This window comes from Cibotium barometz, chromosome 38, assembly GCF_041138505.1.
Source record: "Cibotium barometz isolate CiBa-2024 chromosome 38, ASM4113850v1, whole genome shotgun sequence".
Taxonomy (NCBI): Eukaryota; Viridiplantae; Streptophyta; class Polypodiopsida; order Cyatheales; family Cibotiaceae; genus Cibotium; species Cibotium barometz.
In genome coordinates, this window is record NC_141083.1 from 2,576,219 (window position 1) to 2,602,500 (window position 26,282).

A 26,282-nucleotide genomic window follows, 5' to 3' on the forward strand; every position below is an offset into this window, starting at 1 on the left:
CATTCCGAACCACATTTGGGTTGTATGAGTTCTTGGTTATGCCCTTTGGTTTGACAAATGCGCCTGCCACATTTAACAGAATGATGGACAGGATTTTCAGGCCTCATAGAGAGTTTGTGGGCACATTCTTTGATGATATGATTGTGCATTCACAAACTGAAGAAGAGCATAGAAGGCATTTGGCCATTGTGTTTGCAGAACTCAGAAACCATAGGTTGGTTGTTAATGGCAAGAAGAGTGAGTTCTTTTTGCAGGAGATACATTTCTTGGGGCATATTGTGTCTGGTCATGGAGTCCGTATGGATCCAGCAAAGGTGGAAGCAATACTTAATTGGCCAGCTTTGAGGACCGTGCATGATGTACGCAGTTTTCTAGGATTGTGTTCCTATTACAGGCGGTACATACGGCACTTTGCTGAAATTGCTTCGCCTCTTCATGCTTTGACGAAGAAAGCAACTCCGTTTAGATGGGCTGATCGGGAAATTACAGCATTCAAAAAGCTCAAAGAAAAGCTTACTTCGGACCCGGTATTGGTGTTACCGGACCTCCGAAAGGCTTTTGTTGTCCAGTGTGATGCATGTGGAAGTAGCATTGGTGCAGTTCTCATGCAAGAGGGACATGTGATAGCCTATGAGAGTAGAGTTTTGCAAGATGCTGAGAAGCATTTACAGGTGTATAAGAAAGAGATGTTGGCTGTAATTCACGCTCTTTCTACTTGGAAACACTACTTGCTTGGGGCTGATTTTACTGTACAGACAGATCATCAGACCTTGCGTTATTTCCTCACGCAGACTAAGCTTTCAGAGAAGCATATGCGTTGGGCAAACTTTTTGTCAATGTTTCACTTCCAGATTGTGCATGTGGAAGGCAAAAAGAATGTAGTGGCAGATGCTTTGTCACGCAAGCCACAGGTCTCTGCAGTTTCACTTGCTTATCATCATGAGCTTGATGAAATGAAAGAGCAGTATGCCCATGATGAGGATTTTGACAGGTTGTATGATCAGATGTCTGAGGGTCAGCGGCATGAGCATTACACTCTCAGAGATGGGTTTTTATTGATGCATGGCAGACTGTGTGTTACCAGGCCATTGCGACTCAAGGTTATGATTGAAAGTCATGCTCCACCGTATGCAGGTCATAGAGGTATTGACGCCACGGTAAAAGCAGTGGAGACTTTCTTTTATTGGCCAACCCTGAGAAGAGATGTTGATGCCTTTGTGAGGCAATGCATCGTATGTCAGAAGGTAAAGTTTGACCGTCAGAAGACACCAGGGTTATTACAGCCTTTACCTATTCCGGATAGACCTTGGGAGAGCATTGCCATGGATTTTGTATTTGATCTTCCACGGACACAAACGGGAAATGATGGCATCTGGACTATCATATGCAGGTTCAGTAAGCAGGCACATTTCATTCCCGTGAGGAAGACAATTAAAGTGGATCATATGGTGAAGTTGTTCATGGCGAACATCTTCAAGTATCATGGCTTGCCTATGTCTATCATTAGTGACCGTGATCCATGGATGACGAGTTTGTTTTGGAAAGGGTTGTTTGACAACATGGGTACAACTCTCAAGTTTTCATCATCATTTCATCCACAGACAGATGGTCAGTCAGAAGAGGCTAACTCTACAGTGTTGGATCTTCTCAAGTGTTATGTGTCAGAGCACAAGCAACAATGGAAAAGTATCTTCCTTTGGTGGAGTTTGCATATAACAACACTGTACATAGCTCGACAGGCAAGGCGCCTTTTGAGATTGTAGAAGGAGGGAAGAAGGTACCACCCATTTTGCATACAAAGGATAAGATCTTTGAGGCTGATCAGTATGTGGAGAGCTTGGATGAAGCTTATCGAAGAGTTAAGTTGGCCCTCCAGAAAACTCAGCAGAAGCAAAAGAAAGCCGCAGACCGTCACAGACATGATTTACAGTTTGCATTGGGTGATTGGGTTCTTTTGCGTTTTGAAAAGGCTAGACTCAAGAAGATGAAGGGTAAAGAGCGCTTATTCCCTAAGTTGAGCATGCGATATTATGGGCCTTTTCAGGTTTTGGAAAAGATTGGTGAGGTAACCTATCGATTGAAGTTACCAGATCACTGGAGGATTCACAATGCTTTTCACGTGAGTCTTCTTAGACCTTTCCGTGGGGATGTGCCTGAGGATGTATCAGATGAGGCTCAGCCGGAAGTTGAGGAACTTGATGAGGTTCTGATTCCAGAGCAGATACTGGCACATAAAGAAAGGAAGGTACGAGGTAAAGTTTCCCGTCGCTATCTTGTGAAGTTCAAGAACTATTCACCGATGGATGCGAAGTGGATGGAGGAAGGTGACTTAACAGATTCACCTCAGGTTTTGCAGCTTTATCTCGATGCCTTTGAGTTAGAGCCGACTCTTATTGTGGCTCATTCAGGTTCAGCAGAGCATGGGTCTGGAGCATTACCTGATGCTCAAGAGGGGGGTAGCACCTCCACTCCCTTGATACAGACAGGCTCAGATGACATCTAGAGGTCGCTTGGTGCAGATTTTCTCTCACCCGAAGGTACTGAGGCTGACAGTACATCTGTTTATGGGACTTCTATGATATATGTGTACTAGTCACATGGAGATTTTTGTGGATATGTATGGTTCACAGTGGTATACAACTTGGACTATTACTATGCCATTGGTTTGCAGTGAATGATGATACATGTGTATGGCTTAGAGAGATTGGGACGCTGATCTTGCCATATTGTATATTTCACTTTGGATATTTTGATGCATCACCAGAATGCGATCGAGGACGCTTGCCATTTTTCAAGAGGGGGGTATGTCATGGCCCTGTGAAAATGGAACAGTACAAGTGTGGGCATGGTGGTTGCAGAGTCAGAATATTTTATGATTCACATGGGGGGTGCCCGGACGGAGTTTAAGATGTGTGGACATCCCTAGGTGTGAAGGGGGGAACTAGAAACATTAAGTTTTAATGTTTATTGAAGTTTGCCCCTAGGCCTTAGTGGCCCTAGGAACTTATTAAAGTTTGGGGCCCTAGGGATTAATTTGGGGGAGAGTCACTCCACTTTTGGAGTAAGTGTCTCTCTCTCTTCTCTCTCTCTCTCTAGCTTTTGGACAAGAGGGAATCGTGGAGTTTCTTGAAGCGCATGTACTCAAGCGTGGAGAAGTGGAAGGAGAAGGGCGACTGCTGAAGACTCTTTGCTGCAGTTTTCCCTGTGCAAACCAGCCGTACAGCCTGTACGGATAGGCTGCAGGCACTTCCTTGGTCCACGCTACACACAGGCGGCTGTTAATTGCTGCTGGATTCTCTGCGCACAGGTCTGGTCAGGCTGTACCAGCAGGTACAACAGCAGTACAGTACTGTACGGCTGCCGTACAGTGTACGGACAGCCAGGTACAGCAAGTACAGTTGCTGCAGGCTGCTGCAGGTGGCGCAAACAGGTGCTGGACAGACTGTATACTCTGATTCAGGCAGGTACAAGAGTGGACAGCCGGCTGTTTGTGCAAGTACAACTCCTGGCACGTATCCCGAGGCGGTACAGACGGGTACAGTGCTGATTTTCAGATCTGTAATTTCAAGGACAGCATAAGAGTGAACATCAGGAGGAGGATACAGGCAAGTACAAGCACACGTGTGAAGCAGGGTTGTGGATACAAGTGCCTGCAAGTACAGATTGGTGCTGTTGCTTCCTCCAGTGTTGTTTCACGAGCTGAACTTGGTAAGCTCTGTTTCTGTTCATCTATCTCTCTTTCTACTGCTTGATGTCTGTTGCAGATATGTGTTATCTGGCCCCTTGTGAGAGGAGGGGTATGGCAGATTGACAAGGGTTGAGACAGAGTTTGGACAGCACATGTATGTTTGAGCTGAGAAGATGTATCATGCACTTGAGTTATGCCAGATGTATGCCCATGGCTGGCCTGCTTAGTGATCTTGGCTGATCAGAGGGAGGCACAGTGTGTTGTTTGAAGACACAGATCTGTGTGCATAGATCCTCTGTGCTGAGAAGGATTTGTGGGCCGTCAGATTGGACTTACAGGTGTAAACTCTTGGCTGGTCTTTGTGTTGTACTCAGCCATTCATTTTATTATAATTGAATAAAGAAATACCGCAAGGGGCGCCAAGCTTTGGGGCCAACAGGTGTCGCTGTGTTTTCAGATTTGGGCACTCTAGCTCCAATCTGTGTTTTGTTTCTCATCTAGACTACAAGTGAACGGGTGATTGCTTCTACCGCACTCTGGTTTTCTATCAGAGGCCGGTTTCAGCAGCATACCTGTGCGGGGATGAGGGGAACCTCCAAAGATTCGCCGAGGCGATTGTCCAAAGCACAGATCAACTAGCATAAGTCATGTGGATTTTGGGTTGCTGCCCCCAACTTGGTGTCCAGTTGAGGCTTTTCAGTGGGTCCCAAGGGGCACTCCAGTTCGTTATCTTGGATGCCACGTTGGCATTGACATCTCACCTGAGCAGCAACAGCTAGCCCCTCTTCTTCTGAGCATTCGAAAGAAGCTGCTATACTGGAATTCTACCACGCTTTCCTTAGCTGATCGGGTTGTGGTGGCAAACTAGGTTCTTCTCACCACCATGTGGTACATCACCTTCTGCTGGTATTTCTCCCGGGCCTGTATTGGTCAAGTTCAGTGTGTGGGCTGGCAATGATGGGAGATTATCCGGGCCAAGGTGGCTTGGAGAGTGATCATTCAACCACGACACAGAGGGGGCCCAGGGCATCATCGACCCCTCCATTCAGAGCCATGCCTTGTTGGGCAAGTTGATTGTTCGAGGTCTTCTTCCAGGTGGTGAGCCTTGGAAGGACTTCCTCCTGGCTAGGATCTCCACCCGCACCCCGATCCTAGGCGTCCCTTGGCCTAAAAGATTTTCACAGAGATGCGGGCACAAGGCTTTAGCCTAGCATTTGAGGACAGATTTGTAGCCAATCTCTTGCATGCTTGGGATCATCTCAGGCTGGCCCTTCAACAATGAACTCCAGTAGCCTCTGAGGAGCAGCTCTGAGAGCCTCTGATCTGGAATCCCATGGTCCGTCTGCCTAGTGGTCACATGCTCAGGGCTCGCCCACACACATCGTGAGGAGCTTTGAGCACGGGCCTTGCTAGGTCACTTGGAGATTGGCTTACATTCAAAAAACTGCCCCTAGAGGCTTAGGAGAGAGGCCTTATTGGGATCCAAGGCAAAGACAAACTTAGCCTTGACATCAACGAGTCTATCCCTCCAGAGTGGTTGGCCCCGACACCGGACCCTCCTCCCCCACCAGGCACAATATACCCCTGGCAGTTCATGGCATGGACGAGAGCTCCACCTTACTCATCTCCTCTATTGGGCTTCATGGCAGACTGGAGAGAGTAGAGACCCCCTTGCCACTCTCTCAGATTTCTAGAAACGGTTGTGGGATAGTTTTCGGCTGCGGAAGATCATTCTTTTCATGTGGCAGCTGGCACATAGGAGCTTAGCAGTTGGCACTTGGTTGGCCATTGGGGGTAGACCAGCATTATGTCAAAGGTGTGGCCATCCCGAGGAGTCTCAATGTCATTGTCTTTCGGATTGCCCGAAGGCTCAGTAGGTTTGGCAAAGGATCCTAGGCATTTTCACTATGGATCAAGCCCTCGCCCATATTGTTACGTGGCGCACAGTTTCTTGGGCCATCGAGGCCGCAATCATCGTGTCATATGAGAAGGAAGGTGGGAGACTAGCCCTTCAGGTCCCTCACATTCGTATTTCTACAGTGCCAGTTCCAGCTCCTCCTACAGGTTGTTGGAATCCAAGTTCTAGCCAGAGATGGGAGATTTGGAGCAGTATAGCTGTGTGGCATATATGGAGAGCTCGATGTAGCGAAGTCATATAAGAGCTCGATGCAGCGAAGTCATCAAAGGCACCCTCACCCTGCCAACAGAGTCTATCTGGAGGACATCGTTCATACCCTCCGAGGTGTAGTGTCATTCTCTTTGGGATTGCCCAAAGGCTCAGTAGGTTTGGCAACTTAAATGCACCTCTAACTCATAGTAAGGGACGATTTTTGGAAGATGTACTCAAAATTGTGGTGTAGTGGGGGTCAGCTTCAAGGTGGCTTGTACTGCATGCGGAAGAACTGGGAGGCCTTCCTCTGAGGATCTGGCAGCACGGTCCCTTTCTTACAGATAGTGGTGGCAATCCCACTTGGCATTATAGACCACCAATGTGGTTGTTTCCCCTCCTCCCATTGTATGAGATAGCCTTCTTCTCCTAGAGCGGCCAGCAGGAGGAGAAGTGCATCCTCCCCGTTTGTTCATCTTGACTCTCGTTTCCCATTTGGGGATGAGTTTGTACTTAGCCATTTTGGCTATTTTTCTCGATAACTAATAGGACCACCGGAAAAAAAAAAAGCCTCCAACTTTGGTCATACCTACAATTTGCTGAAATATGCTGATGCTTTGGTTGTTTTTTTATTACTATGTTGTGATAATTTACATTTTTAAAAATGCAAGGGGTGTGAAAAAAAAACACAAGCTCTTTTCAAAGTCCTCAAATAGTACATGTGCACAAAAGATAGGACAGTAATTACACCACAATTTTGAGTACATCTTCCAAAATTGTCTCTTACTATGAGTTAGAGGTGCATTCAAGTTTGCAACCAGCCATATCAGAGAATAGGTGTCAACACTAAGGAAAGTAATTTGATAAAGAAGATTCAAGACATGCTTTTTCATGTATGCACACTCCTCATGCGTGCGTGCACGCGCTTCAAGAAAAGACAGACTTACAAACTAGCTTTTTGACAGGCGGCTTCCTGGATATATACCTCTTCCTTTTCTTCATCAGCTCTCAGTTTCTAGGGCATACAATTTCCTTTTGCGCCCCTTGGATTCATGAGCATGCTCTTTGGAAGATGTCTAAATCCTTGCCTTGGTGGAAAGCAACATTGGGAAGGATATGGATGAGCGAATTGCCTTCGAAGCAACGACTGTTTCTATCAAGATGTATTATGGGTGTTTTTCTGGTGGGGATTCTTTTGGCACATACACATTGCTTCAGGCTCTTGTAGGCGATGCTCTCACCCATATGAGATGGTGCTTCAACTACTGTGGTACTGCTCCCACTCTCGAGCCCTCCTGGACAGATTGTCAGGGGGCCTAAGAGCATGATTTCCAGGCAGACTTTTGGGAGATAGTTTTGGCTTTTTGGTCGAACCTCTCCTAAATTGCCAGCTTATGCAGTCTTCTTGGATTGAACGAGATGCTAGGCTGTCTGGACTATCTATCATGTCCGGAATCAGCTGCTTTTTTATGTTGTTCATGTCGACCCTTTTCCCTTCTTCCGTACATCTCTTTACCAGTCTCTCAGAGATTCTTATGATCTTGGAGAGCTTGCTTTTTCGCAGCTTGAGGTGTTTTTTCCCACTGTTTCTGATCTGAGTCTTGGCTGTCCTGCTCTAGGACAGCTATGATTGTACATTTCTTTTATCAATGAAGTAGTGGTTTCACTAAAAAAGTGTGTGTGTGTGTGTGTGTGTGTGTGAAAGAGAGAGAGAGAAACTGTGCTTGTGTGGCATGTACACATTAAGTGAAGAACCAATGTAACCTCATACAAATATTCACAAAAAAATGACATTGAAAAAATCTCACACCTGCTCTATGCCTGAAGTTGGCGGTTGATCATAAGAAACAGGAAGCATGAGGTATGCATCATGCACTTCTACTTTTGATACGGACCCCAAGTCCTTGTCAATGGCATAGCACATGTAGACTGTATCGATGATGTTGTCGAGAACCTCACAGGAAAAGAGGAGTAAGACAAACAAGAGAAACCAAGCAAGTATTGTCATGTAATAAGCTGCTCCTCCCACATTTGTTGCAGCCCTCAGAATGGCAAACACCTGCAGATCCAAGGTGAGCAATCCATTGAAAGGACCAAAACAAGTAAGAAAGCTCCTCAAGTAAGCAAAGAGTTAGAAGGTAAAACAATACTAAGCAGTTATTGAATTTCAATAAAAAAGCTTTTATTTTGGATTTTCTAAAAACTAACGAAAAATATCATCGACCACTCTTAACAAACATCTCTAATTGTGTTCAGTTTTACATCACTTGAAACTAAAGCACTAGACGCTTGGGCATCCATCTTAGCAACGCTCTTCAATGTAGGAGTATATCATAGATTCCCTAACATAATCATCCCCATCCAGCCAACCAAATTAGCGCTCAAGATGTGTGCAGCAGCTACAGTTGAGGCAAACATCAATGATTGAGCTCAACAGGTCATGGAAAGACCAAGGGACTCTCAAAGAAGATTCAAGGTATTCTAATTTTAAAACAGCTACCTTATCTTCCCTGCTCTTTTTGGCTGATAAAAAGTTAAGTTTCCTGATTTCCTGGACTCCCTTAAGAGGTGGTAATGTTGACACAGAACAACATGCTTCTTTACCACTCTTGTGGATTACATGGTCTTCTCCAAGCTACAGATTACATGGTCTTCTCCAAGCTACAGATGGGTAGCATACATTGTGGGACCAGTGTTATACACCTCAAGACTAGAAGGATGCTTGCCTGGCCATTGCAGGACCCATTTGGGGACCAAGTCAAATGATTTGCTAACGTCATCTGTGACTTGTGAAGAATATGATGGGTTGAAACTAGTTGTATGTTCCAACTCCTCACTTTGGAGGCATACCGACTTGAGCACCCAGGGGCCCTATATAAAGGGTCGGCATTCCCTCATGCATACTACAGGTCAATCAATTATCACCTCTTTCTTGAAGCAGTATCCTAGCCCTGCCACATTCTTCTGTGCACCATTCAAGTTCCCAGCTCATGAATGCATCATTGAAGGAGTGTCCATCTTTTGTAATCAGCTCAAAGGAGAACAGAGCTTGTTCTTCTCTTCTATTATGTGTAAGCTGTGCTTCAATCTGTGTGATCCCCATAGTGTGAGTATGAAATACTGTGTTACATTACATTTCTCTTACAGAGTAACCTTTCACACTAACCATGTACTTGCATAAACACGCTCTCACCTTTGATAAGGCCTAATGGAGACAAAACATGCATACCCATAATGAGGAGTGGTGTTTTTAGGCTGAGATAAAATGGTGTAAGCAGTGATCCCTTCAAAGTCGTCGAAAAAAATTCTTTTGTTTGATGTGTCTCCAAGGATCACAAAGAACATCCATGTCCTAGGCCAATTATAGAGGAATTTCATCCCAGACTCATGAAGCAGCCATGCCAATCTCCTGCCAAATGGCAGGTGCAGGAATCACATCTTTATATACAGCTATAGATTGCTTATGCTACTTTGAAATGCACAAGCAAGGAAGTGCAATATGGACTTCATGGAAGGCCATTCACAAAGCTTCAGAGCAACAACTTCAGCTTCTTGGACCTTCATGAGGACCATTCATGGAGGACATCACTAAAGAGGAGTCGGTCATATACAGAAAATGATATACCAGACTGCACAGCACCATAACTATTAACATGTGAACCATGATATACAGAAAATGATATACCAGACTGCACAGCACCATAACTATTAACATGTGAACCATGATAAAGGCTAGCAGCAAAGAGCATAGCCAATCAAACATAGGCATTTCTGAAGATAGACTCATGCTCAAAAACTGCTTCTGAAGCACCCAACCAAAACATAACAAGTCAAGGGAAACAAGCACATACCACAATAGCATAGACAACAGATATAACAAAGGCCATCCCCGCAAGCAGACGAGTCGAGATCACCTCCACAGAGACGGGAGAGAGATGGCTGCATTTGAGAAGGCCATATGATGTTCTAGCAGATACACAATAGCTCTCTCCAGTCACAGCTGCAAAGTTGATGGTGAACTTATTGAGAAACTCCACAGACAAAAGTACATAATCAATACAGCGGCGGCAAAGTGCAACAAAAAAACACCCTTGTGCTCTTTCATTTTGAGGCCTGTCAACACTTGCTGTAATAATCATGCGCACAAAGCTAAGGCCTAGTCCTGATAAACATAGTGTGCCAAAAGAAGGCCCAAACGCATTCCTGCATATGTGGAATGTTAATAAAAGCATAAACACCATTCTCCTCATGCAAAAATACTGTAAGCAGAAGTATAGCACTTTAACTTACCTAATAGCATGCCGGATGGTAGCATCAGAACCTGACTTTGCAAAGTACCACTGTGCAATTGTGCCACTAATAGTATAAACCTGGACATCTTTCATAAGCAAAACCGACCAGAGTATGGTGGCAAATGTAAGAACATAGTATGCTACAACCCATCTGCCAACCTTCCATCTGCAGCAATCTGTAGCCCAATCTGCATCACAATATATTCCTGGGCTCGCAACTATTGCTCCATTCATGTAGGCGTACATCATGAACACCACAAAAGGTACAATATAGATGAGAAGCACAATGGAGAGGCTGGGTAAGACCAGTAGAAGACCCCAATTATTCCGAAGAGCTTGAGCTGCTATTTGCATAATCCTGATTGTAAGCTCCATCCGGTCCCAGTTGGAATAAGTTGTCCATGAAAAAATTGCACACAGTAAAAAGACAAAGATGAAGAATGCAATTCTACCAGAGAGGCTGATCTCTTCTTTGCATTCTCTTGTAACTATGCAGGCGAGGAACCAAAAAACATTTAAACCAAAGGGTATAAGAATGAAGAAAGACAGACAAGTATAAACAAGTTGCTTGGAACAAGCCTTCACAAGCCATACAAGGACACATATCAGAGGGCCACTCAGTACCAGTGTCACTACAAGTGTCCACACAAAAACCGTGGGTAAAGAAGTGGCACTCTTAGCATGTTGAAGTCCTCTTTGGGGGCGTGACTGGAATGATTTAGGAAAGCTCCTTCTTGCCAGATTTTTCAATGCAAACATTGTATTTTTTTCCAAGTTGACCTTGTGCATGTGCTTGAAGTCTCCGATTTTCAGTGAAACCTTTCCATACCCATACGATATATAGCACAGTCCAGAAGAGCTATTGTACAATGCAGAATCAGCCAATCCATAGTTTGAATTGTGATTGATGATGGAGAATATCCCTAATCCGATACTAACAACAACTAAAGAAACAAAAACAATTGCAAATGCAGTGTTGCGATACGGTCTCGGTTCCTTTACGTAACTCAAACCAGGGTAGGGCAGACATAGTGCAGGACCCTGTGTCTTATATGATTCTCTCTCTTCCTTAATTTCAGGCTTCTTCAACAGGCACTCCAAAATCTCCTTGGAGGCCACGCCTCCATGAGTATGCGCAAACTCAGGATCCATGCTATCTGCAGCAACAATTACAAATATTTTAAATAAAGTATCAACAAAATATGTTAGTAAAGTATCAACAAAATATTTTGGAATGCAGTAAAGTTAAATTATCAAGTTCGTTGTTGAAGACTCTGCCAAGTCTGTACATCCTCCCTTTGCAGTATGGCATACCTTAAGCATCTTGGGTATTTTGTATGGAAAATTTCATGTTTGGACACCTGGTTTTCAGTCTCAAACTGTGCTTAGAGCTTTAAACAAACTACTTGTTTGGCAGTCCACGGAAGGTTATTGAATCAAAGTCTCAGGTTAAGGTTGATGTGGTCACTTTTGATGCAATTGTCCAACAAATGGGAATTGACAAACCTCGAGAGTTGGTTGTTGCTTATTGGAAAAGCCGTGGCGATGTTGTTTCCGATGATGAGGGCAAGTGGGTCTCCACACGGCAACCTCGTAGGCGATCTCGTGAAGGGAATTCTGATGATGATGTGAGAGGGCATGCAGCCCGAACCAGTGATGTGAGAGGGCATGCAACCCGAGCAAGTGATGTGAGTGGGAATGCAGCCCGAACAGATGTTATGAGGGGGCATTCAACCCATGCAACTAATACGAGAGGGCATGCAGGCCGAGGGGATGATGTACATTGACATGCAACCCGAGTGGATGATGACGGGTTTTCAGCCCATATGAGAGAGCATGCATTGTTAGTGATATCTCCACCTTCTAGGTATGTTCCTACTCCCAGAGTTCCATCCCGAGTGGAGGGTGTTGCATGAGAAATCAGCCCTAGACTTGGGCACCACCGCCATCGTAGACATGACGAAGAGGATGATGTTCTAGAGTATCGGGATGCTCGACACAGCAAAAAGGCCAAAGAGTTCAAGTCGGGGGACAATGGAGAGCTAGATACCACCAAGGCACTTGCATTCATAAGGCAATTCGAAATAGCCTTTTGCATTGAGGTCTTCACAGAGAAATCTATGCTCACGCATGTGGGTATGCATCTTAAAGAGACTGCGAGTGATTGGTGGATGGAAAAGCTCTTGGATAGAACAGCTACTTGTACATGGAGTACTTTCAAAGAGCAATTCTATGATCAATTCCTTCCTCCTCACTTCGAGAAGGATGTACGAAAGGAATGGGATTGGCCGACACAGGATGAAGGCAAGTCCGTCTCCTCATATGTCTCAAAGTTTTGGCGGATTCTTCTCAAGGTCACACCTTTCATGACAATTAGTGAGGATGAGAAGAAAAGAAAGTTTGAGCCAGGGCTGCAACAAATCATTCAGAAGAGCCTTGCAGTGTATCCCCACAACACTTTACAGGAGTTGATATATTCAACTATTATTTTTGAGGAATTGCATGGCAAGGGAGCATCGAAAAGGCAAGAATTCAGCTCATACAAGGGAAAATTCAGAGCTGGAAATGAGCAAAAAAAAGGTGGACAGCCACCTAAGTTTATGCCCAATGAATCCAAGGATGCTAAAGGCGACTCTGAAAAGAAGCCAGGGGGTAAAAAGGATGATCCTAAGCTGTCGAGACAGCACATTTTTGATTGCATGAGAGAGGGAAAGTACTTCTTATGTGGGAGCAAGGATCACATGAAACCTCAAGGCCCCCAGAATGTCAAAAGGAATAATGTGCAGGATGCAAAGCCGAGTGTGAATGTTATACCCGATGTTCAGGTAATACTACACATGAGCCAAAGAGCAGAATTTTATGCAAAGCTTAGGGCAAGTTAAAGGATCAAATAGCTTTATTCCTTTTTGATAATGCCTATACAGATCACTTTATATCCATTCAGATGGCTGCTGCTCTTGGGCTAAAGCTTGAGGAATTGGATATGGACTTTCATGCAAATGCCGCATTCGAGGCCAAGGAAGTCAAAGTCACTCCCATCATTGGGAAGCTTCACATACAGATTCACGGATATTTGGATCATGAAGACTTCTTGATAGCACCGCTTATAGGATGTGATGTGATACTTGGGATGCCATGGCATTATCGTTTGGATCCCAAGATCTCGCACAAAGAGAAGAAAGTAATGTTTACTCATAGGGGTAGGAATGTTTGTATCGATGCGGGTCCTGCCGGGACCATACCCGTTGTAAGCCACATTTCTATTTCCAAGGCAATAAAGAAATCAGCTTGTTCTTACTTGGTCTTTGTACGTGACAATGTTGAGCATAATGCTGTAAATCCCGTAGATCAAGATAAGATTGCTTTCTTAAGTGATTATGCTGACTCCCTACCTAGACAGTTACCCCCAAAGAGGCCAGAGGATCATTGTATTGACATAATCCCTAGTAGCTCTCCTCCTAACCGACCTCCTTATAGGGTGACTGCTGCCCAACACGAGGAAATCATGACTCAAGTGAATGATCTACTTGAGAAGGGGTTGATTAGGCCCAGTTCTTCACCTTATTATTCTCCAGTTTTACTTGTGCAGAAAAAAGATGGGCCTTACAAAATGTGTGTTGATTACAGGGCCCAATAAGATTACCATCAAGAACGAGTTTTCGATTCCTAGAATCGATGATATTCTTGACAAACTTGAAGGAGCTGCTTGATTCAGTCGCATTGATCTTAAGAGTGGTTACCATCAGATTAGAGTGGTTCTTCAAGATGTACACAAAATGGCTTTCAGCACATCATTTGGGCTCTATAAATATTTGGTGGTGCCATTTGGTCTTACAAATGCTCCCGCCACTTTCAATAGAATGACGGACAGAATCTTTAGACCTCACCACAAGTTCACAAGAACTTTCTTTGATGATATTTATTATCTTTTCAAAGAGTGAGGCTGAGCATAAGGAACATCTCGCCATTGTTTTAGAAGAGCTTAGGAAACACAAGCTTTTCATCAATGGAAACAAGAGTGAATTCTTCTCCATTATTTGGGGCATATTGTTTCGAAAGATGGTGTACGCATGAATCCTGCAAAGATTCAAGCTATTAAGGACTGGCCAGAACTTCAAAATGTTCATCAAGTCAAGAGCTTCATTGGTTTATGTTCTTACTATCGTCAATTTATTCGACACTGCTTTCTTGGCTTCTCTAATGCATGATTTAACAAAGAAGAAAGTTGCATTCCATTGGTCTGATTCTGAAAGAACAGCTTTTCAAAAGTTGAAGGACACCATCATCTCACGGCATGTTCTTACTATTCAAGACTTGCATAGACCTTTTGTGGTCGAGTGTGATGCATGTGGAGATTGTTTGGGGACTGTTTTGAATCAAGAGGAACATGAAATGGCTTTTGAAAGCCACCGCCTGCAACATATAGAATTGTATTTGCACGTTTATGAGAGAGTTATTGGCCGTTATTCATGTCCTACAAACATGGAAGCAGTATCTTTTGGGGGTTAAATTTATGGTTAAAACAGATCATCAGAGTATATGGCACTTTCTCACACAACCTAAACTCTCAGAAAAGCATCTAAGGTGGGCAAATTTCTTGTCCATGTTTCATTTTCAGATTTTGCATACTCTAGGCAAGAAGAATTTGGTAGCGAATGCTTTGTCAGGCAGGCCTCAAGTGCATGCAGTTACTGCAGGATATGTATTCTTTGGACACAGATTTTCGGCTTATTTTGGGTTGATTTGAATGGTGGTACTGCTGTCCCATCTTTTTTGATTTGAGATGGTTTTCTGATGATGTAAAACCGTATTTTTGTGGTCCAAGAATTGCACCAAAAGGTTATGGAAGAGTGTCATGCTCCTCCATGTGCAAGTCATCGTGGTATTCTTGCTACTACACAAGCTTTAGAAAGATATTTCTTTTGGCCAGCTTTACGCAAGGATATTGAAACTTATGTTCGTGAGTGCCTAGTGTGTCAGAAAGTCAAGTTTGACAGGCACAAGACACCGGTTGCTTCAACCCTTACCCATTCCACATAAACCATGGGAAAGCATTGCCATGGTACCGATAAGGTCTTCGTACCAAACATGAGGTTTAATGTACAACACTTATTTGGGCCGTTTTTTAATTATTTTAGTCAGTGGTCATTGCTCAGTAAATAGATTAGTTTTCATTTCAGTATTACCATTGTCTTTCATGCTATTTTTGTATGGATGCTAAATATTCCTTATTATATATATATACATATACATATACATACATACATACATACATACATACATACATATATATATATATATACATATACATATACATATACATATACATATACATATACATATACATATACATACATACATACATACATACATACATACATACATACATACATACATACATACATACATATATATATATATATATATATATATATATATATATATATAAAGTGAACGTACTTAAAATACTTATCTTGATGTGTACTTTACGTACTCATACCGTACACATACCATACCACACCGTACCTAAAATACTCAACCACTATGATCTACCGAGATCGATACATGGGAATGATGCTATATGGACTATCATCGATCGCTTTAGCAAATAAGCACATTTTATTCCGGTGAGAAAGACAATCAGGCCAGAGCACATGGCAAAGTTGTTCTTGGCCCAGATCTTCAAACATCATAGCATGCCCAAGTCTATTGTGGGAAATAGATATCCCCAAACCACTAGTTTATTTTGGCGGGCATTGTTTGATAATATGGACACAAAGTTGAGTTTTTCATCAGCTTCTCATCCTCACACGGACGATCAAAGCGAAATAGCAAATTCAGCCGTACTTGATTTGCTCAAGTGTTATGTATCTAAGCAAAAGACAGATTGGGAAAAGTATTTGCACTTGGTTGAGTTTGCATACAATAACACTGTGCATTCTTCAACTAATAAGGCTCCGTTTGAGATAGTCTATGGCAAGGTGGTGCTACCACCTATCTTATGAACAAAAGATGAAATCTTTGCAGCAAATGAGTATGTCCAAGATTTTGATACTGCATTTGCACACATTTAGACAGCCATAGAAAGATCTCAAGCTAAACAGAAAAAGGCGCCTGATAGGTGAGAGATTATTTTCAAGGAAGGTGATTGGGTGTTACTTAAGTTCGAGAAAGCATGTCTTCGGAAGCAGCCAGGTAAAGAAGACCGGTATCCTAAGCTTTCAAACAGGTGTTATGGGCCATTCCAGATCTTGCACAACATAAATGAAGTGGCTTATAGATTGGTATTGCTTGATCACTAGAAAATACATAATCATTTCATGTCAGCTTGTTGAGGCCTTATGTGGGACCGCCTCCTATGGAACCAGTTTTGGAAGATCCACCAGAGGTGGATGAGCTTGAGGAGGTATTGCAACCTGAGCAAATAGTTTTTCATAAGGAGCATAAGCATGCAGGTGGCAACCTAGTACGCAAGTATCTTGTGAATTTTAAAACTATTCAGCTATGGATGCAAAATGGATGGACGAGGATAATTTTCAGGATTATCCAGAACTTTTGAAGGCCTATCTGGAAGCTTTTCAATTGCAGTCAACTACTTAGAAGCCGAGGGGAATGTCACAAAATTCCTCATCTGTTTTCTATTGTTCATGTGTGGCATATGGAGCCTGACATGACATACATGTATGACTTGTGGAGCCTGACATGGTGTGTCTGTATGGTATATGGATGACAGTACATGTATGGCTCATGGAGCTTGACATGATAGTACATGTATGGCTTGTGGGGTCGGACATGGTGTACATGTGTGGCTCATGGAACCTACATGATATGATTTCCCGGGACTAGCTATCCTGGTGGTCTTCTGTATTTATGTTCTGGGAAGATTCCCTAAGTATCATGAATCCCTGGACATTTTACCTGATACAATTGAGAAGATGGGTGTTTCTTCCAATCTAGCTGCACTCATGTGTGTGCATGACTTTGATTTTATATTTGAATGACTTCTCTTGTTTGCCTAGACAATGCCTGAGATTAATGCCTGTGATGTCCATGGGGCAGAGGATGCCTGGGCACCCTATGGACATGTATGAGCACACCTGTTTGGGACTAACAGGTGGTCTACATGTGTTTCGCAAATGGTAAGTGTCCCTGAAAACCCAATTTACAACTTTATGATTTCACATACTAATAATTATGGGTGCAGGTCCACACTCACTTATAAGTGACTAGACAACTTATAAGATATTCACACTAGGCAGGACTATTTTAATACATGTGGCAACCAAAAGGCGGGCACCGGACCTGTTTTGAACCGACCACCCCCTTCTGCACCAAAAAAGCACACAATTAAGCTATTTTCAGCAGAGAGGCTCTATTACTGGAGAGAACTCAAGTTTGGGGCAGGCGCATATTTTCTATGTGCATGTGAGAGCTGGTCGACCAGTTTTACAGCCTTGTACCACCGTCTACGGTGACAAAAACCAACCAGGTTTATGGGGGAAGCTGGTCGACTTCTTCAAGAAGCTTCTCGACTGCTGGCCGGCTGTTTACCGCCCTAAAAAGCTGTTGGTCAGGGCATTGGAAAGAGCAGAAGAGCTGGCCGATTTGTGTGAAAGGGATTCCCTACTAATCGGAGACCTTTTGCCTTGTGAACTGCTGCTGGTCAACTTTCTTGTGGCTTTTGAGAGCTGGTCGACTACTGCAAACAGCCCTTCAAGGCTGGTCGACTTGTTCTCTGAGCCAAACAGGAGGAAGATGAAGATGCAGGGCTGTCCCGGGCTGATGTGGGAGTGCTATGTGCTGTCCATGGTTGTCCTGCATGTGCTTTATGCCGGAATCGCTCTCTTGTGCTGAGGAGTGACATCAAATTCAGCATATGCTTTGTTTTGCTTTCATATTGTGCTGCAAGAAACATGTGCTAGCTAGTGGAGAATCCCTGGGCACCCGCAAAGTTGTATTTGAAGCAAACTCCTTTTTGGTAATCTAACCATAAAAGAGGGGGGGGGGGGGGGGTGTCAGCCCATCTTCTGACCCCTAGTGTGGTGTATTGTGCAAAACTGTTATCTTTTTCATATCTAGCATGCTTATGTGTTTAATTAGTTTTGATGATTGATAAGATTTCCATGTTACAGCTGCCCTTCCGTTACAACCATCCTTAACCTCACAGAGGCCTGGTCCTTGAAGAACAACCATACATCCTTGACATTGTACTTTTGAAGCGATGCCTTGAATGCACTTGCTCAAAGGGTCTGCAAAATCGGGATCAGTGGAATATTTGTCCTTCATGGGTAAAAAGTACTCACTTGAACATGTCTTCATAGCTTGGATCTGGTGACACCATCAGCTGAGAACATCCACAACCACGTTCTCTTTGCCAAGCAAATACTCTGAAAAGTGAAATGTGAAAGGAAATGCAAGGTGACAACACCTACTGCATTTTGTGTAAGTAGGTACCTAATGGATTGATTGTTACATGACCTGTATTGAAAAGATTCGCTCATGGGAGGGTGCATAAATAGGGAGTCTAAAGGGATAAACAAGGAACTAACGTGGGCCAATGTGAAGAGGAAAGAACTAGGGGAAGCCTAAAGGCATTAAATGAAGTATTAAGGTGAAAGGCCCAATGGGGGCTTAAGACTTCAAGGATTTATTGGCCAGATGGGGGGTGTGTGGCCTAGTATGTGATAGAAGCCACTAATTGTGGAAATTTCCAATCGGAGGCTTCAAGAGAGTAAGTCATGAAAGAGAAAGGCCATACATTGTTGGATGGAAAATACAAGTACCCTCTCCAATGCTTTAGGATTTACACTTAACTAAGCTAATCTGCTAGCTTGTAGACTCCCTACCTGTGCTGCATAGAGGTCACAATTGAGAATGGTGAATGTAAAATTGATTAACCTGAAAAGGATGGAAATTAAGATTCTATCCATACCTTTCCCCAAAAAAAAAATTTTTTGAGGTGTTAAATGTCCTCAAGAAAATATCCCCTCACGAGCAATCAAGTCTCTTGTTGGGCCCTAAGGCATACAAGTGGTGGTTGAGTTCGAAGGATGCTAATCGTCAAACCAGTTATCTGGGAGGACAACTATTCAGTAAAAGCTACAAGTCCTGCAGGGGCTAGGGCAGAAAACTGATGCTCTATACTTGTAGTAGTAGGCATAAGGGAAAAGAAAAGAGAAAACTCCTAGCTTTTGGGGTAGTGCTTCCTGTTATGCCAATATTGCAGTAGATAAGATAAGTGTGCTTGATGCTCCTGCATGCTACCTCACCAAGTCTGCTCCTATAGACATGATCTCACCCTTTGGCTCAAACCCCATCCAAACTTTTCCAAAGGTGTTATCCTACGCATCAACACTTAGCTAAGACTCGTCTATCAGGCATATACACGTGTGTACTAGGCTTTGGAGAGGGAGGCAAGGAGAGGGGATGTGGGTGTGGGTGTGGGTGTTGTGTGAGGGCACTGCATGCCATGGTGGGAGGACAAGCCACCCATCACCTTTCATGGTCACCTTAAGGGATGTCAGTTCTATTAGTGGCATCTACCCCCAAATATGCATGTGACCAAGCTACATGGGAGGTACCTGCTGCTGCATGTTTGAGGGGGATGGTCCTGGGCTCCTCTTGGAGGGTGATAGTACGTACGTATAAGTGCTAATTACATTCCATCTAAAAATACTTTACTCCTCCAAGATTATGATATTTATTTTTTGTACTTAAGAAATCGTAAAATGGAGAGCAATTTGACCTGTTTGGCTTGCAGAGAGTTATCCTGAGGTCTTCCTGTCCGCAGCCAAATACAGAAACTGTGAGATGGTGAGCCGCTATATATAATATCACAACAAATGTATTTAGGAATACTGTGCGGAGAAGGCTCCCTCTTTTCTGTCGCGCGTTTATCATGTGGTTGCCGTATCCTGTTAGGATTTTAGCAAACACTCCCACGAATGCCATTCTAGAGCTTCTAGAATCGCTAAGCTGACGCCGTCTTCTTCAACAAAATCCCGGGGTTTGGTGGTGGCGTAGGTCACAGTTGGTGGTGTGGTTTTCAAAAGGATGGTGGAGTGCTGAAATTTGAAGGCGGCAGCAGTTGCCCATTTTGACTTTTGTTTTTTATGCTCTTACCCACCTTTCAAAATTGGGTTTCGTGGTTTTCTAAAATTGGGTTTCGTGGTTTTCTTTTAAAACCATCTATACATTTCTTTTAAAACCATCTATGCAGGATTAACCACAACCCCACCCAGGCTTTAAATTTGGCACCTAAGTCTAGGTGCCATAGAAAATCTAGTGGCACTTTTGCCATCAACCATGGGTGCCAAAATGTCACCTTTGGCTAAAATTTTGAGTGCCCCTTTTAATAACAAACCACTTTACTTTGAGTAATGAAAACATATTAGTTTTGTAAGTGCATTAAGCTTTCACAATTCAATAGACGTCTTCTCATCACACAAAATACATTATAGCAAGAGAATTTTTAAAGGCATCATAAATTATTGAAGACTTTCAAAACTTTCAAGTTATTGAAGACTTTCCATATTTATTATGCATTGTGTACTATATTATATATATTTACTATATTATATATATCATATAGGATATATACCCCTGGTCACTTAGACCCCTAAGGCTAGGTGCCATTGGGCACTTCCCTTGTTTTTTCAAAGTGCCACGTTGGCACTTTTACTAGAAAACGGAGGTGCCATTTGGCACTTGAAATTGTGAAAGGCTCCCGTACGGGTGCCAAATTTAAAGCCTGACCCCACCTCCCTCCACGTGAGCAAAGGAGGTGGGACTATTTCAAAATAACCACTCCTCCTGCAAGCGTGAGGAGGAGCCAAATCTCACATCTTCCAATACAACTAGTATTGCACCCGCGCGTTGCTGCGGCCGACCAAGGTTCCAGAAAAGAACTATTCCCTCTCTACAACCATCTCTCTCTCTCTCTCTCTCTCTCTCTCTCTCACACACACATGCCCTCTCCCTCTCTCTGTCACGTACACACACTCTCAAATGTTGAAACTCTCTCTCTCTCTCTCTCTCGTGCACACACATGTACACACCTGCTCTCTCTCTCTCTCTCTCTCTCTCTCTCACACACACACACATGCACACACTCCCTCTCTCTTCTTACACTCTCCCACACATAGAAGCGCTCTCTCTCTCTCTCTCTCTCTCTCTCTCTCTCTCTCTCTTTCAATCTCTCTCTCTCTCTCTCTTTCTCACGCACACATACACATATGTAAATATATAGTATATACAATATTATGTTTGAGATACATAAACCTATACATAGACACATATACTTATACATATATACATGTATTTAAAAATATAAATACAAACATCGACATAATTTAATTAATTTTGATTAAATTTTAATGTGCGAAGATGGGTGATAAGTTGTGCTCTCTCTCTCTCTCTCTCTCTCTCACACACACACACACATGCACATGCACATGACCCTCTCCCTCTCTCTGCCACGTACACACACTCTCAAATGTTGAAACTCTCTCTCTCTCTCTTCTCACATGCACACACATATACACACCTGCTCTCTCTCTCTCTCTCTCTCACACACACACATACACACACACATGCACACACTCCCTCTCTCTTCTTACACTCTCCCACACATAGAAGCTCTCTCTCTCTCTCTCTCTCTCTCTCTCTCTCTCTCTCTCTCTCTCACGCACACATACACATATGTAAATATATAGTATATACAATATTATGTTTTAGATACATAAGCCTATACATAGACACATATACTTATACATATATACATGTATTTAAAAATATAAATACAAACATCAACATAATTTAATTAATTTTGATTAAATTTTAATGTGCGGAGATGGGTGATACTTTTAAATATATAGATAGATATATCATACACACATCTAAACACACACACACACAAACATAAATATCTATATATATATACATACATATGTATGTATGTATATATAAATGTAAATAAAAACACACACACATGTATACACACACATATGTATACACACATATACATATATGTTTTCTATTTAATTTATATTTTATTAAAAGATACTTTTTATTCTCTTTCTCTCTCTTTTCACCCTCCCTCATTACATCTCTCTCTCTCTCTCTCTCTCTCTCTCTCTCTCAAGCACATTCTACAAAGATGCAGATGTACGCACATGCATGCATATACGCTCTCTCTCTCTCTCTCTCTCTCTCTCTCTCTCTCTCTCACACACACACACACACATGTACACACCGCACATACACTAATCTAAACGCACACTCTCTCCTCCCACTCTCTCTCTCTCTCTCTCTCACACACACACACACACATGTACACACTGCACATACACTAATCTAAACGCACACTCTCTCCTCCCACACAAACTATCTCCTACATAGAAATTATCTGTCGCCTCTCTCTCTCTCTCTCTCTCTCTCTCTCTCTCTCACACACACACACACACATGTACACACCGCACATACACTAATGAAAACACACACTATCTCCTCCCACACACACTCTCTCCTACATAGAAATTCTCAGCCTCTCTCTCTCTCTCTCTCTCATGCACACACACACACACACTCTCTCTCTCTCTCTCTCTCTCTCTTCACGCACACTCTCTCACATAGAAACTCTCTCTCTCTCTCTCTCTCTCTCTCTCTCTCTCTCTCTCTCTCTCTCACACACACACACACACACACTTAAATAGATTTACACACATATATATAATTTTAATTAATTAAATTTTAGATTAAATTTTAATGGTAGGGATGAGTGGTGAGGTGTGCTCACTCTCAAATAAATGCATCTTTCATGTAATCTCTCTCTCTCTCTCTCTCTCTCTCTCACACACACACACACACACACACACACACACACACACTCAATTCATACATCCACCTATAATCGTAATAGACCACCTATAATCGTAATAGACCATACAATTATCTTGTCAACTCAACTCATACATCCACCTATAATCGTAATAGACCATAAAGTTATCTATACTCCACCATTGTGGAGTAGCAAACCATTCAACGGCTAGTGCAACCTTTTTTATTTTGTGCTCTTACAAAATGACTACCAAAACAACTCACATCTATGGTCCTCACAAACGACTACCATCAAAGACTTTACTTTAACATTTGTACACTTGGACATTGTCTCTCGTAAATGGTGTGCACCAAGGATGATCCTTCTTAGCCCTATGATGCCATCCATCAAACAACTATTTTTTATCCCTTGTGATTAGGTTAGGGTGGGTGACTGACTACAACCATAAACATATGACTCAATGTCCATTTTGTTAATTATCTCATGTAAATAGTTGATGTTATGAGATTTTTATCGTTAGACAACTCTTTTTAATAAGTCTTTTTACATGCATAACCATATAGGTAAAGACATAAATCAAAAAGTCATATGGCCAATACTTATAGGTGAAAATGTATAAAACATATAGGTGTAGAAATAAATAAAAATTCATTTAGCTAATCATTATATTAGGGTTTTCATACCTAATGTCCATGGTTAAGATATAAAACCCTAATGGCCTAATGCTTGCCTATAAATTTAAACACTCAAAAACCCTAATGGCCACTACTGCCTATATGCACATGCACATGCACACTATTTATATATACATGTTTTTTCTTTAAATGCCTTAAAAAAAAGAGAGTCTTTCGTCGTAATTAACTATTTTCGATCCTGTTGAGGCATAATTGTTAAAAGAAAAACAACGTTTCATTTTCTAGGGAAATTTTTAAATGATCAAATAGTTTGTTTTTTTCTCAAAAGCACGCGCATTTTATCTCTAAAAATACTATTTTTCCCTACAATATTATGTTTTAGATACATAAACCTATATATAGACACATATACTTATACATATATACATGTATTTAAAAATATAAATACAAACATCAACATAATTTAATTAATTTTGAATAAATTTTAATGTGCGAAGATGGGTGATAAGTTGTGGTCACTTTTAAATATATAGATAGATATATCATACACACATCTAAACACACACACACACACACACACAAACATATATATGTATATATATATACATATGTATGTATGTATATATAAATGTAAATAAAAACACACACACATACACACATATACATATATGTTTTCTATTTAATTTATATTTTATTAAAAGATACTTTTTATTCTCTTTCTCTCTCTTTTCACCCTCCCTCATTACATCTCTCTCTCTCTCTCTCTAGGTCTGTCCCATCTCACTCTCTCTCTCAAGCACATTCTACACATAGATGCAGATGTACACACATGCATGCATATACTCTCTCTCTCTCTCTCTCTCTCTCTCTCTCTCTCTCTCTCTCTCTCACACACACACACACATGCACACACCACACATACACTAATCTAAACGCACACTCTTCCTCCCACACAAACTATCTCCTACGTAGAAATTATCTGTCATCTCTCTCTCTCTCTCTCTCTCTCTCTCTCTCTCTCTCTCACACACACACACACACACACATGTACACACCGCACATACACTAATGAAAACACACACTATCTTCTCCCACACAAACTATCTCCTACATAGAAATTCTCAGCCTCTCTCTCTCTCTCTCCGTCTCTCTCTCTCTCTCTCTCACACACACACACACACACACACACACTCTCTCTCTCTCTCTCTCTCTCTCTCTTCACGCACTCTCTCTCTCTCATGCACACACACACACATACACTCTCTCTCTTCACGCACACTCTCTCACATAGAAACTCTCTCTCTCTCTCTCTCACACACACATACACACTTAAATAGATTTACACATATATATAATTTTAATTAATTAAATTTTAGATCAAATTTTAATGGTAGGGATGAGTGGTGAGGTGTACTCACTCTCAAATAAATGCATCTTTCATGTAATCTCTCTCTCTCTCTCTCTCTCTCTCTCTCTCTCTCACACACACACACACACACACACACACACACACATGTACACTATTTATATATACATGCTTACATACCTATAGATACACATACATACATAATATATATAAGTGTGTGTATCTATAGGTATGTAAGCATGTATACAAAGATTTCATTGAAAGATGTGAGATGAGATCTTCTTAGATTCAAATTCAAAATTGCTTTGGAAGATGTCAGATTTGGCTTCTCCTCATGCTTGAAGGAGGAGTGGCCATTTTGAAATAGGCCCCCCTCCTTTGCCCACGTGGAGGGAGGGCCACTCTCCCTTAATCCTATATAGATGGTGTGCACCAAGGATGATCCTTCTTAGCCCTATGATGCCATCCATCAAACAACTATTTTTTATCCCTTGTGATTAGGTTAGGGTGGGTGACTGACTACAACCATAAACATATGACTCAATGTCCATTTTGTTAATTATCTCATGTAAATAGTTGATGTTATGAGATTTTTATCATTAGACAACTCTTTTTAATAAGTCTTTTTACATGCATAACCATATAGGTAAAGACGTAAATCAAAAAGTCATATGGCCAATACTTATAGGTGAAAATGTATAAAACATATAGGTGTAGAAATAAATAAAAATTCATTTAGCTAATCATTATATTAGGGTTTTCATACCTAATGTCCATGGTTAAGATATACAACCCTAATGGCCTAATGCTTGCCTATAAATTTGAACACTCAAAAACCCTAATGGCTACTACTGCCTATATGCACATGCACATGCACACTATTTATATATACATGTTTTTTCTTTAAATGCCTTAAAAAAAAGAGAGTCTTTCGTCGTAATTAACTATTTTCGATCCTGTTGAGGCATAATTGTTAAAAGAAAAACAGCGTTTCATTTTCTAGGAAAATTTTTAAATGATCAAATAGTTTGTTTTTTTCTCAAAAGCACGCGCATTTTATCTCTAAAAATACTATTTTTCCCTACAATATTATGTTTTAGATACATAAACCTATATATAGACACATATACTTATACATATATACATGTATTTAAAAATATAAATACAAACATCGACATAATTTAATTAATTTTGAATAAATTTTAATGTGCGGAGATGGGTGATAAGTTGTCACTTTTAAATATATAGATAGATATATCATACACACATCTAAACACACACACACACACACACACACACACAAACATATATATGTATATATATATACATATGTATGTATGTATATATAAATGTAAA

The 26,282-nt window shown here is 41.7% G+C and overlaps 1 protein-coding gene across 3 annotated transcripts in view; it reads right to left on the reverse strand.

Annotated features, from left to right (window-relative positions):
* LOC147616236 (uncharacterized) overlaps nucleotides 1–20,211 on the reverse strand; it is a 38,052-nt gene extending 17,841 nt beyond the window's left edge. For 2 of the 3 annotated variants that reach the window (XM_086777039.1, XM_086777037.1), the window contains exons 1-4: nucleotides 19,833–20,211; nucleotides 10,086–11,244; nucleotides 9,647–9,998; nucleotides 7,606–7,854 (exon numbers count right to left, since the gene is read on the reverse strand). In XM_086777039.1, the coding sequence (XP_086633165.1) occupies nucleotides 7,606–7,854; nucleotides 9,647–9,998; nucleotides 10,086–11,239 (1,755 nt within the window). In that variant the 5' untranslated portion in view covers nucleotides 11,240–11,244; nucleotides 19,833–20,211. Of the gene's footprint in view, nucleotides 1–7,605; nucleotides 7,855–9,646; nucleotides 9,999–10,085; nucleotides 11,245–11,401; nucleotides 11,508–19,832 lie in introns of those variants that run through there. The other variant, XM_086777038.1, reaches the window with a different exon arrangement.
* Between the last annotated feature and the right edge of the window lie 6,071 nt (nucleotides 20,212–26,282).